The sequence below is a fragment of the Bombina bombina genome, chromosome 6 (genome assembly GCF_027579735.1).
Source record: "Bombina bombina isolate aBomBom1 chromosome 6, aBomBom1.pri, whole genome shotgun sequence".
In the NCBI taxonomy this organism is placed as follows: Eukaryota; Metazoa; Chordata; class Amphibia; order Anura; family Bombinatoridae; genus Bombina; species Bombina bombina.
In genome coordinates, this window is record NC_069504.1 from 1,113,174,614 (window position 1) to 1,113,187,304 (window position 12,691).

The following is a 12,691-nucleotide window of genomic DNA, read 5'->3' on the forward strand; positions in this document are numbered from 1 at the left end:
AAGTTAAGGCACAAGCACCTCATGTTGGGCACACTAGAGCAGTGAGTTATAAAGCTGGCACACAGCAGTAAGTTATGGCACAAGCACCTCATGCTGGGCACACTAGGGCAGTAAGTTATGGCACAAGCACCTCATGCTGGGCACACTAGGGCAGTGAGTTATATAATACAGAACACATTCACAAACAGGAAGAGAATGTGCCAGGCACAGGCCGGGTTTGCATAGGCCCGGGCACGTCCCGTTGAGCACCGCCCTCTCCTGGCGTTTTCGGATCCTAGCCCCGGCGTGAGGCAGGCAGCATGGCCGAGACCGGCTCAGCGCAAGATGACGGCTACACTAAGTTCGTGTGTCTGCACCAAGCGGCTCTCACCGCCTCTGGCGTCCCCGAGCTCTACTGGAAAAGCCTCCACGGCAAGCTGGAGAGCGAGGTAGGGTCTGGGCGTGTGCCCGGGGGTAGGCGACTGACTGAGCGTGTGCCCGGGGGTAGGCGAATGACTGACTGAGCGTGTGCCCGGGGGTAGGTGAGTGACTGAGAGCGTGTGTCCGGGGGTAGGTGAGTGAGCGTGTGCCCGGAGGCAAATTAGTGAAAGTGAGCGTGTGCCCGGGGGTAGGTGAGTGACTATGAGTGTATACCCGATATTGGGTGAGTGGCTGTGTGACTTTTTAAGTGTGTGCCCTAGAGTGGGTAACTGACTGTGAGCGTGTACCCAGCGTAAGTGACTGAGTGCGAGCGTGTGCACGGGTACACCGTACAGGTGGTGATTGTATGATTGTGCCCTAGGGTTTAAAGTTGAGTGCACGCATTGTCCCATGAAACGATTAATGTGACCAGATTAAGAGGGACACTATGAGCATGTGCTTGGGGGTCTGAATGTGAGCACATGCCTGGATAGATGAGTGTGAGGCTGGGGTTTACCGTTTAAGATATTGTGAATGTCATTGTCTACCTAGGACTCTAAGTGTGAGCGTGTGCTCAGCATTCTGAATTTAACTGTTGATTAGTGCCTGGTGATTTGTCTCTGTGTGCCTAGCAAAATAAGTATTGGAATGTGCCCAATGTGTCTAGGGGTCTGAGTGTGTTAATGTGTGCCAAGTGTGTCTAGGGGTCTGAGTGTGTTAATGTGTGTCTAGGGGTCTGAGTGTGTTAATGTGTGTCTAGGGGTCTGAGTGTGTTAATGTGTGCCAAGTGTGTCTAGGCGTCTGAGTGTGTTAATGTGTGTCTAGGGGTCTGAGTGTGTTAATGTGTGTCTAGGGGTCTGAGTGTGTTAATGTGTGCCAAGTGTGTCTAGGGGTCTGAGTGTGTTAATGTGTGTCTAGGGGTCTGAGTGTGTTAATGTGTGTCTAGGGGTCTGAGTGTGTTAATGTGTGCCAAGTGTGTCTAGGGGTCTGAGTGTGTTAATGTGTGTCTAGGGGTCTGAGTGTGTTAATGTGTGCCAAGTGTGTCTAGGGGTCTGAGTGTGTTAATGTGTGCCAAGTGTGTCTAGGGGTCTGAGTGTGTTAATGTGTGCCAAGTGTGTCTAGGGGTCTGAGTGTGTTAATTTGTGCCAAGTGTGTCTAGGGGTCTGAGTGAGTTAATGTGTGCCAAGTGTGTCTAGGGGTCTGAGTGAGTTAATGTGTGTCTAGGGGTCTGAGTGTGTTAATGTGTGCCAAGTGTGTCTAGGGGTCTAAGTGTGTTAATGTGTGCCAAGTGTGTCTAGGGGTCGGAGTGAGTTAATGTGTGCCAAATGTGTCTAGGGGTCTGAGTGTGTTAATGTGTGTCTAGGGGTCTGAGTGTGTTAATGTGTGTCTAGGGGTCTGAGTGTGTTAATGTGTGTCTAGGGGTCTGAGTGTGTTAATGTGTGTCTAGGGGTCTGAGTGTGTTAATGTGTGTCTAGGGGTCTGAGTGTGTTAATGTGTGTCTAGGGGTCTGAGTGTGTTAATGTGTGTCTAGGGGTCTGAGTGTGTTAATGTGTGTCTAGGGGTCTGAGTGTGTTAATGTGTGCCCAATGTGTCTAGGGGTCTGAGTGTGTTAATGTGTGTCTAGGGGTCTGAGTGTGTTAAGTGTGTCTAGGGGTCTGAGTGTGTTAAGTGTGTCTAGGGGTCTGAGTGTGTTTAATGTGTGTCTAGGGGTCTGAGTGTGTTAAGTGTGTCTAGGGGTCTGAGTGTGTTAAGTGTGTCTAGGGGTCTGAGTGTGTTAAGTGTGTCTAGGGGTCTGAGTGTGTTAAGTGTGTCTAGGGGTCTGAGTGTGTTTAATGTGTGTCTAGGGGTCTGAGTGTGTTAATGTGTGTCTAGGGGTCTGAGTGTGTTAATGTGTGTCTAGGGGTCTGAGTGTGTTAATGTGTGCCAAGTGTGTCTAGGGGTCTGAGTGTGTTAATGTGTGTCTAGGGGTCTGAGTGTGTTAATGTGTGTCTAGGGGTCTGAGTGTGTTAATGTGTGCCAAGTGTGTCTAGGGGTCTGAGTGTGTTAATGTGTGTCTAGGGGTCTGAGTGTGTTAATGTGTGCCAAGTGTGTCTAGGGGTCTGAGTGTGTTAATGTGTGCCAAGTGTGTCTAGGGGTCTGAGTGTGTTAATGTGTGCCAAGTGTGTCTAGGGGTCTGAGTGTGTTAATTTGTGCCAAGTGTGTCTAGGGGTCTGAGTGAGTTAATGTGTGCCAAGTGTGTCTAGGGGTCTGAGTGAGTTAATGTGTGTCTAGGGGTCTGAGTGAGTTAATGTGTGTCTAGGGGTCTGAGTGTGTTAATGTGTGCCAAGTGTGTCTAGGGGTCTAAGTGTGTTAATGTGTGCCAAGTGTGTCTAGGGGTCGGAGTGAGTTAATGTGTGCCAAATGTGTCTAGGGGTCTGAGTGTGTTAATGTGTGTCTAGGGGTCTGAGTGTGTTAATGTGTGTCTAGGGGTCTGAGTGTGTTAATGTGTGTCTAGGGGTCTGAGTGTGTTAATGTGTGTCTAGGGGTCTGAGTGTGTTAATGTGTGTCTAGGGGTCTGAGTGTGTTAATGTGTGCCCAATGTGTCTAGGGGTCTGAGTGTGTTAATGTGTGTCTAGGGGTCTGAGTGTGTTAAGTGTGTCTAGGGGTCTGAGTGTGTTAAGTGTGTCTAGGGGTCTGAGTGTGTTTAATGTGTGTCTAGGGGTCTGAGTGTGTTAAGTGTGTCTAGGGGTCTGAGTGTGTTAAGTGTGTCTAGGGGTCTGAGTGTGTTAAGTGTGTCTAGGGGTCTGAGTGTGTTAAGTGTGTCTAGGGGTCTGAGTGTGTTAAGTGTGTCTAGGGGTCTGAGTGTGTTTAATGTGTGTCTAGGGGTCTGAGTGTGTTAATGTGTGTCTAGGGGTCTGAGTGTGTTAATGTGTGCCCAATGTGTCTAGGGGTCTGAGTGTGTTAATGTGTGTCTAGGGGTCTGAGTGTGTTAAGTGTGTCTAGGGGTCTGAGTGTGTTAAGTGTGTCTAGGGGTCTGAGTGTGTTTAATGTGTGTCTAGGGGTCTGAGTGTGTTAAGTGTGTCTAGGGGTCTGAGTGTGTTAAGTGTGTCTAGGGGTCTGAGTGTGTTAAGTGTGTCTAGGGGTCTGAGTGTGTTTAATGTGTGTCTAGGGGTCTGAGTGTGTTAATGTGTGTCTAGGGGTCTGAGTGTGTTAATGTGTGCCTAGGGGTCTGAGTGTATTAATGTGTGCCAAGTGTGTCTAGGGGTCTGAGTGTGTTAATGTGTGTCTAGGGGTCTGAGTGTGTTAATGTGTGCCAAGTGTGTCTAGGGGTCTGAGTGTGTTAATGTGTGCCAAGTGTGTCTAGGCGTCTGAGTGTGTTAATGTGTGCCAAGTGTGTCTAGGGGTCTGAGTGTGTTAATGTGTGCCAAGTGTGTCTAGGGGTCTGAGTGTGTTAATGTGTGCCCAATGTGTCTTGGGGTCTGAGTGTGTTAATGTGTGTCTTGGGGTCTGAGTGTGTTAATGTGTGTCTAGGGGTCTGAGTGTGTTAATGTGTGCCAAGTGTGTCTAGGGGTCTGAGTGTGTTTAATGTGTGCCAAGTGTGTCTAGGGGTCTGAGTGTGTTTAATGTGTGTCTAGGGGTCTGAGTGTGTTAATGTGTGCCAAGTGTGTCTAGGGGTCTGAGTGTGTTTAATGTGTGCCAAGTGTGTCTAGGGGTCTGAGTGTGTTTAATGTGTGCCAAGTGTGTCTAGGGGTCTGAGTGTGTTAATGTGTGCCAAGTGTGTCTAGGGGTCTGAGTGTGTTAATGTGTGCCAAGTGTGTCTAGGGGTCTGAGTGTGTTAATGTGTGCCCAATGTGTCTAGGGGTCTGAGTGTGTTAATGTGTGTCTAGGGGTCTGAGTGTGTTAATGTGTGTCTAGGGGTCTGAGTGTGTTAATGTGTGTCTAGGGGTCTGAGTGTGTTAATGTGTGTCTAGGGGTCTGAGTGTGTTAATGTGTGTCTAGGGGTCTGAGTGTGTTAATGTGTGCCAAGTGTGTCTAGGGGTCTGAGTGTGTTAATGTGTGCCAAGTGTGTCTAGGGGTCTGAGTGTGTTTAATGTGTGCCAAGTGTGTCTAGGGGTCTGAGTGTGTTAATGTGTGTCTAGGGGTCTGAGTGTGTTTAATGTGTGTCTAGGGGTCTGAGTGTGTTAATGTGTGTCTAGGGGTCTGAGTGTGTTAATGTGTGCCTAGGGGTCTGAGTGTGTTAATGTGTGCCAAGTGTGTCTAGGGGTCTGAGTGTGTTAATGTGTGTCTAGGGGTCTGAGTGTGTTAATGTGTGCCAAGTGTGTCTAGGGGTCTGAGTGTGTTAATGTGTGCCAAGTGTGTCTAGGCGTCTGAGTGTGTTAATGTGTGCCAAGTGTGTCTAGGGGTCTGAGTGTGTTAATGTGTGCCAAGTGTGTCTAGGGGTCTGAGTGTGTTAATGTGTGCCCAATGTGTCTTGGGGTCTGAGTGTGTTAATGTGTGTCTAGTGGTCTGAGTGTGTTTAATGTGTGCCAAGTGTGTCTAGGGGTCTGAGTGAGTTAATGTGTGTCTAGGATCTGAGTGTGTTAATGTGTGCCAAGTGTGTCTAGGGGTCTGAGTGTGTTAGTGTGCCAAGTGGTCTGAGTGTAAGTGTGTGTTCAATGTATGCAAGTGAGAGTATGAGTCTCGGCAAATGAAGGGGCGAGTGGTGCCTGGGTGAGGGAAATGTCTGTGAATAGCTGAATGTATTTGCCAAAAGAAAGAATGTCAGCTGTCCAGGGTGTGATCTGAGATCTTGGTTGACTGACTGTAGGGCCTGTGTCTGAAGTCTTATGTGGGTGACAGACAGCAGGTCTGACATGGGCAAATGAGGGCTTTAGAGCTACGGTTTGATCTATATATGACTGACAGGGGCTTTAGGCAATGGGATTTGATGAGAGGTCCCATGTAAGCACATTTCTAGCAGGAGTTGCATGACCCCAGCTAATGATTTTTCCTGCTCACCACCGATTTTATTGTATTTTGTGTGGGATTACTGGCAACCCTACTGGGTGCAGGGGGGGATGTAGGTGGGGTTGGGGGCAGAGTGTGAATTCAGGTAGTATGAGTAGATTCAAAATAAATCAAAAAGTATGTTTGCCATCACGGGTGGTGAACAGTTTCATTTTGTCTAGACTTCTACACTTTCAAACTGACTATTTGTAGTCAAGAAATGTTAAAATGACAAGATTTCAGCAATTAAAAATACTATTAAAAACAGGGGCACTTTCATTCATCAAAGTTTACAAAGAAGCCGTTTTGATTAAAAACTTACCTTTTTTTTTCTTTTCACAGCCAGAGCAGCTTCCCCCACCTGGATTTCCTCTCTTCACACGTCAGCAATGACTAATCCGACTTCCTCCAATCATGGCTTTCCCCCCAGGGTAGTCATTGCCTGAGGCCATGCTGTGATTGGAGGACACCGGATTAGTCATTGATCTAATTTACTTTGTTCTCTTGGTATCCTTTGTTAAAAAGAATACCTAGGTAGGCTCATGAGTAGAAATGCACTATTAGGAGCTAGCTAGTGATTGGTGATTGCACAAATGTGCCTCTTTTCTTTGACTCATCCTGTGTTTAGTTAGCACCTAGTAGTGCATTGCTGCTCCTTCAATAGAAGATACCAAAAGAATGAAGAAAATTTGACAATAGAAGTAAATTGGAAAGTTGTTTAAAATTGTATGTTCTAATCTTACAACTTCTAATTTTTAGAGAATTATTGTACTCACAGCGCTTAAAGGACCTATAGCTCCTATCTAAGGTGGGCCCCCACTACCCACAGAGAAAATACTGTTGTCAGAGAGGTTTAGAGAGGAGCGCCAGTTAAGTCAAGGTCTGGTGTGTATGTGTGAAAAATGTATTCACACTTTAGTAGATAGAACCCTTTGTGAGGGCTGAGTGCCTATGTCTGGCTACAGAGGCTATTGTGATAGTAAGACAATAGAATAGAGGAATGTAAAAGATATGATACAATTTATTACAATTACAGATTCAATCTATAAACATGGATCCATGGTACATAAAAATATATATAAAAACAGTTTAGAAATGGTAATAATACATAAAATTCCAAGGGGAAAATATTCCTCTAAGGGCAAAATGTCCCCAAGATAGTATACAGAGAGTGTTAGATATAATTGGACTAGACTACCCTCTGCTTCATATAATCATATAAAAACCGGTACAACAGGTTGGTGGAATAGTTTCCACTGATATACGAAATACAATCTTATTCAAATAAGGATGCAGCTGACCAATATATCATGTGTGAACGATATATCATAGGTGAAAAGAAACACAAAAAACAACAAAAGTGATCAAAAATGTGATAAAAAATTAACTAGTGTGTACACAATCTAGTGTAAAAAATGTTCTCAAAAAATGATGACACAAAAAGGTGTAAAAAATATATATATATATCTATAAAAAATCGGATAGTGATGATGTTGTGGCGATCCTGATAAAAAAATAAATCAAGAAATATAGCTCACCATATAGTTGTCAACGCGTTTCGGCCCACAGCTTGGGCCTTTCTCAAGACTAGTCATTTATATTTTAACAGTATTATACTATGTTATTTTTCTCTATCCTTAGGTTTTGAGGATTTTCCACTTTTTTCATATTGCCATCTTTTTATATTGCCATTTTTTATTTTACCTTTGCTTTGATACTGAAGCTTTGGAATTGTTTTATCTTGGATTACTAAGACTCATTGGAGGATAAGAAACGTCTTTATTGGAATCACTTACTTTTATCATAACTTTTTGGACACACTTTTTTATCAGGATCGCCACAACATCATCACTATCCGATTTTTTTTATAGACATTGATTTGATTCCACTCTGTATTTTATATTGTTTATATTTGTTTATATTTGTGACATTTTATGAAAATATATTGTTCACGTTTCTGTGATTGTTCCCCTACATTTAACATTGTTCATTTTTCACTTTTTTTGCTTTCCACTACATATCACTCGCTATGTGATCTGTAACACATTTTTTACACCTTATTATATATATTTTTTACACCTTTTTGTGTCATCATTTTTTGAGAACATTTTTTACACTAGATTGTGTACACACTAGTTCATTTTTGATCACATTTTTGATCACTTTTGTCGTTTTTTGTGTTTCTTTTCACCTATGATATATCGTTCACACATGATATATTGGTCAGCTGCATCCTTATCTGCATAAGATTGTATTTCCTATATCAGTGGAAACTATTCCACCAACCTGTTGTACCGGTTTTTATATGATTATATGAAGCAGAGGGTAGTCTAGTCCAATTATATCTACCACTCTCTGTATACTATCTTGGGGACATTTTGCCCTTAGAGGAATATTTTCCCCTTGGAAATTTATGTATTATTATCATTTCTAAACTGTTTTTATATATATTTTTATGTACCATGGATCCATGTTTATAGATTGAATCTGTAATTGTAATAAATTGTATCATATCTTTTACATTCCTCTATTCTATTGTCTTACTATCACAATAGCCTCTGTAGCCAGACATAGGCACTCAGCCCTCACAAAGGGTTCTATCTACTAAAGTGTGAATACATTTCTCACACATACACACCAGACCTTGACTTAACTGGCGCTCCTCTCTAAACCTCTCTGACAACATCCCTTCTAATTTTTAGACTATTTTATAGACATTGATATGCAGACACCCCTGTTTAGCTAATAAAATGTGTGTTTCTCTATTCTTGCTGGTTCTAAATATTAAATAAAATTGTCACCACCAACTTAAAGCCCTTTGCAATGGTTTAACACCTAAAAAATGAAAAATGAATTTGTTTAGAAATAAAATGATGTAATAAAACAGTGTGGTTCTCACTGACCGCAGACTCAGGTAGTGAAGCCTACACAAATAGCGCAGCTGACGTATAGGGTAGGGCAGCCGGCGTGAAGGGGTTACAGAAGCAGTTTTCAGAAAAGGAGCTTTACAGTTTGAAGAGCCTGTTGCTTTACTGTATAGAAAATGTTTTGAAACAAATAAGCCAGAGATAGGTGTGTCAAGTGGTTCCCAGCTGCGGTTCAGCAAGACATTGTACAGGTGAGGCCTTGATGTTCCCAAATTACCTCACTTGACTTGGCGCCTCCTTAAAGTACAGGCTAGCCAAAAGCTAAACTTCTCTAAGAGGATAGATTTGTTTTCTATAAAACAGATATAGACAGTAACATCTTAAAGGGAAATGAAACCCTTTTAGGTTGTAATATATCTTTATGTAGTAAAAAACACTTTTGTTATATACCTGAATTATTTATTTTGCCCCATTTTCCTATAGTTTGTCATGAAAGAATTTACATTACAGATTTCACAGTCCTAACCTTACCACAGATGAAATAAGGAATAACAATACAGTTTAGGAGATTTTACTAACATACTGACCGTGGTTAGTGATGTCTACTCAAGTAACCAGTCCAAACTGACCCATTCAAATAAGGCTAGTGGGGTTCTTTACAAAAAATGATGCAAGCAAAGTGTAAAAACAACAGTAAATGCCTTTTAATTATGCTGTAACAACATGTTTAATTACATGTAGTGCAACATCTTTGCACTGTACTCTTATTTATTTTGCCCCCTTTTCATGTAACTTAAAGGGATACTGAATCCAAATTTTTTCTTTCGTGATTCAGATAGAGCATGTAATTTTAAGCAACTTTCTAATTTACTCCTATTATGATTTTTCTTCGTTCTCTTGCTATCTTTATTTGAAAAAGAAGGCATCTAAGCTAAGGAGCCAGCACATTTTTGGTTCAGGACCATGGACAGCACTTGTTTATTGGTGCTATCCAATCAGCAAGGGTTGTTCATCAAAAATGGGCCGGCATCTAAACTTACATTCTTGCTTTTCAAATAAACATACCAAAAGAATGAAGAAAATTTGATAATAGGAGTAAATTAGAAAGTTGCTTAAAAGTGCATGCTCTATCTGAATCACGAAAGAAAAAAATTGGTGTTAAATTGTTTCTAAAATGTTTACACTTGGCTATGTTCTGTTCTCTAGCAAGTTAACATGTAAAAACAGCTGCTGATTTTGCCACCAAGTGTTTTCCTTAGAGACCAGCAGTTCTTTGTGGCTCCAAAGCAGTACTTTGTGTTTAATCCCTTTCCAGGGCTAAAAACATAAACTTGCAGGTTCGGTAATCTAAAATGAAATGTTCAAACAAATTAGAGCATATAATTTCCCCACCAAAATGGCCCTTTAACCCCTTTATGCTGGGGGGAAAAGTGCTTAGATCAGAATGAAGTTGTGATGTAAACACTTGCTATTTATTAGATAATCTCACCAGGGCAGATAGCTTTACATTATCTGGTCCTTAGTGTTTAAAGTGAAGGTAAACTTTGATGAATGAAAGCCCGGTTTTTAAAAATACTATTAAACACAGGGGCTCTTTCATTCATCAAAGTTTAGAAAGCAGCCGTTTTGTTTAAAAACGTACCTTTCTTCTTTTCACAGCCAGAGCAGCTTCCCCCACCCGGAGATCCTTTCTTCACACGTCAGCAATGACTAATCCGGCTTCCTCCAATCACGGCTTCCCCCCCAGGGGGGAGTCATTGCAGAGTCCATGCTGTCATTGGAGGAAGCCGGATTAGTCATTCATGACGTGTGAAGAGAGGATCTCCGGTTGGGGGAAGCTGCTCCGGCTGTGAAGAGAGGTACGTTTTTAAACAAAACGTCTGCTTTCTAAACTTTGATGAATGGAAGTGCCCCTGTTTTTAATAGTATTTTTAAAAACCGGGCTTTCATTCATCAAAATTTACCTTCACTTTAAGTAACAGAAGAATCCTAGGTTTGTTCTCTCTTTTTCTCCTATTTTGTGTTCTCTCTTATCTCTCTCTCACCCTTCATTTTTCTCGCTATCATCTATCTCCTCACTCCCTCCTCCTAAACATCTCACTCCCTCATAAAGATATAACATAGGGAAAAGAGTGTAAGGAAACTCCAAAGACATACGTAAAATCTTCTACCAAAAGATAAAGGGAGGCCTAGCCAGCACTTGAGTTAACCCGAACAAAAAAAAAAAGACGACGTAATGATGGGGATCAGAGACTCGAGACCGGCATTTAATATATAGATTAATTAGGAAATGCCTATTCTAATTAATGTAGATGGATGACAATTCACTTGACTTGATGCTTTCATATGGCAAAATGAATGCAGAGGTCAACAAATCTGTTTAAAATATAGGAGCTAGTAAGAATATTTAGGAAAGATAGACATAATTTTAGGTGCCAGACAGTAGTGCTATTTGTGTGTGTATATATATATATAAACTCCCCACAAAGTTAGGAGCCAGGGGTAATATTCTAGGGGCCAGTGGCTCCCTGGCACCTGGGTTTGTCAAGCCCTGAATACATTAATTGGAGAGCTGGATGACAATTGAGCAAGAGAAGGGTGCAACATTATTGGTGACTTTAATGAGAAATATATGACCAGCAGAAGCAGCGTGACAAAGGGACACTAAAGTCAGAATATACCCTTTGTTCATCAGACAGAACATGCAATTGTAAAATAACTGTGTAATTTACTTCTATTATACTGGTGTGATAATGTGCTAAGGACACGTGCACACTCCTGAGCTCCTATGAGCCTAACTAGGTTTACTCTTAAACAAAGAATACCAAGAGAATGCAGCGAATTTGATAATAGAAGTAAATGGAATTTTGTTTGTTTTGTTGTTTATGTGAATCATGAAAGTTTTTAATTTTGACTATAATGTCCCTTTAAAAAAATGTTATGAAATAAGGTGAAATACACTTGAGTATCTTGTGAGAACCTGTGCTGTGCTAAGCAATTGTCACAGTTTTGCTTATGAAGTGGAATAGACCCCCAATTTCAGTTCCAGCACTTTAAAGGGATATGAAACCCACAAAATGTATTTTGTGATTCAGACAGAGCATACAATTTTACTTCTATTATCAAATTAGCTTCGTTCCCATAATATTCTTTGTTGAAGAGATACCTAGGTAGGCATCTGGAGCACTAAATGGCAGGAAATAGTGCTCCCATCTAGTTCTCTTGCAAATGGATAACATTCTTGCAAAATTGCTGCTATATAGTGCTTCAGAAATGGGTCGGCTCCTAAGCATAGGTCCCTGCTTTTCAACAAAACATACAGAGAGAATGAAGAAATTTTGATAATAGAAGTAAATTAGAAAGTTGTTTAAAATCATCTGCCCTATCTGAATCATGATAGAAAATGTTTGGGTTTCATATCCCTTTAAAGTTTGCAGGGCTAAACCTCTGAATTTGTTAAAGGGACACTGAATCCAAAAAAAATCTTTTGTGATTCAGATAGAGCAGCAATTTTAAGCAACTTTCTAATTTACTCGTATTATCAAATTTTCTTCATTCTCTTGGTATCTTTATTTGAAAAGCAAGAATGTAAGTTTAGATGCCGGCCCATTTTTTATGAACAACCTGGGTTGTCCTTGCTTATTGGACAGCATCAATAAACAAGTGCTGTCCATGGTACTGAAACAACAATGCTGGCTCCTTAGCTGAGATGCCTTTTTTTTCAAATAAAGATAGCAAGAGAACAAAAAATGATAATAGAAGTAAATTAGAAAGTTGCTTAAAATTGCATGCTCTATCTGAATTATGAAATAAAAAAAAAAATGGGTTCAGTATCCCTTTAAATGTGTTTCTATGGAATTCCAATTGATTATAAGCCAGATCGTTGCAATTACTAATGAAGCTCAGATTACATTGCTGTATTTTTCAGTAATTTTCAGCTGTTCTGCTTAAACGCACAAACACTTGTGCAGTTATTGAATTAGTAATATTGCTATTGTGCAAGTGAAATCTAGAGGTAAAAGCCTGCACGTCACATACAGCCACATCCTTGTTGGGACTTGTTGTATTTTGTAGTTGGTACCTGGCAGCACTAATGGAAAATGAAGAACAAAACTAAAAACCTGTCTCCACCTCCCACATATTGGGGATTATAGCATTTAATCAGCAGCCAATTTGTTCAATTACGCAAGATAAACCTGTACGTGATAACCGCTGCTCTAAAGCAAACTAGAAAATCATTTTGTATTTATTTTCCATTTAAAGAGCCATTCTAGTGGGGAAAAAACTGTGCTATTTAGTTACAGTGTATCATTTTTTGCAGTATTCACGGTAGAATTCTGTGCATTGAACACTCGTACAGGAATTACATAGAACAGCTGGTCCCAAGCAGGGAAACGCCGGGGAGCCAATTAGGCAGCAGCAGTCGCACAACTGCACCAATCACTGGCTGTGGTTAGTTA

The 12,691-nt window shown here is 41.3% G+C and overlaps 1 protein-coding gene across 1 annotated transcript in view; it reads left to right on the top strand.

Annotated features, from left to right (window-relative positions):
• The first annotated feature begins 251 nt into the window (after positions 1-251).
• TTLL12 (tubulin tyrosine ligase like 12) overlaps positions 252-12,691 on the top strand; it is a 114,749-nt gene continuing 102,309 nt past the window's right edge. The window contains exon 1 of the mRNA XM_053719056.1: positions 252-428. Within this exon, the coding sequence (XP_053575031.1) occupies positions 300-428 (129 nt within the window). The 5' untranslated portion in view covers positions 252-299. The remainder of the gene's footprint in view (positions 429-12,691) is intronic.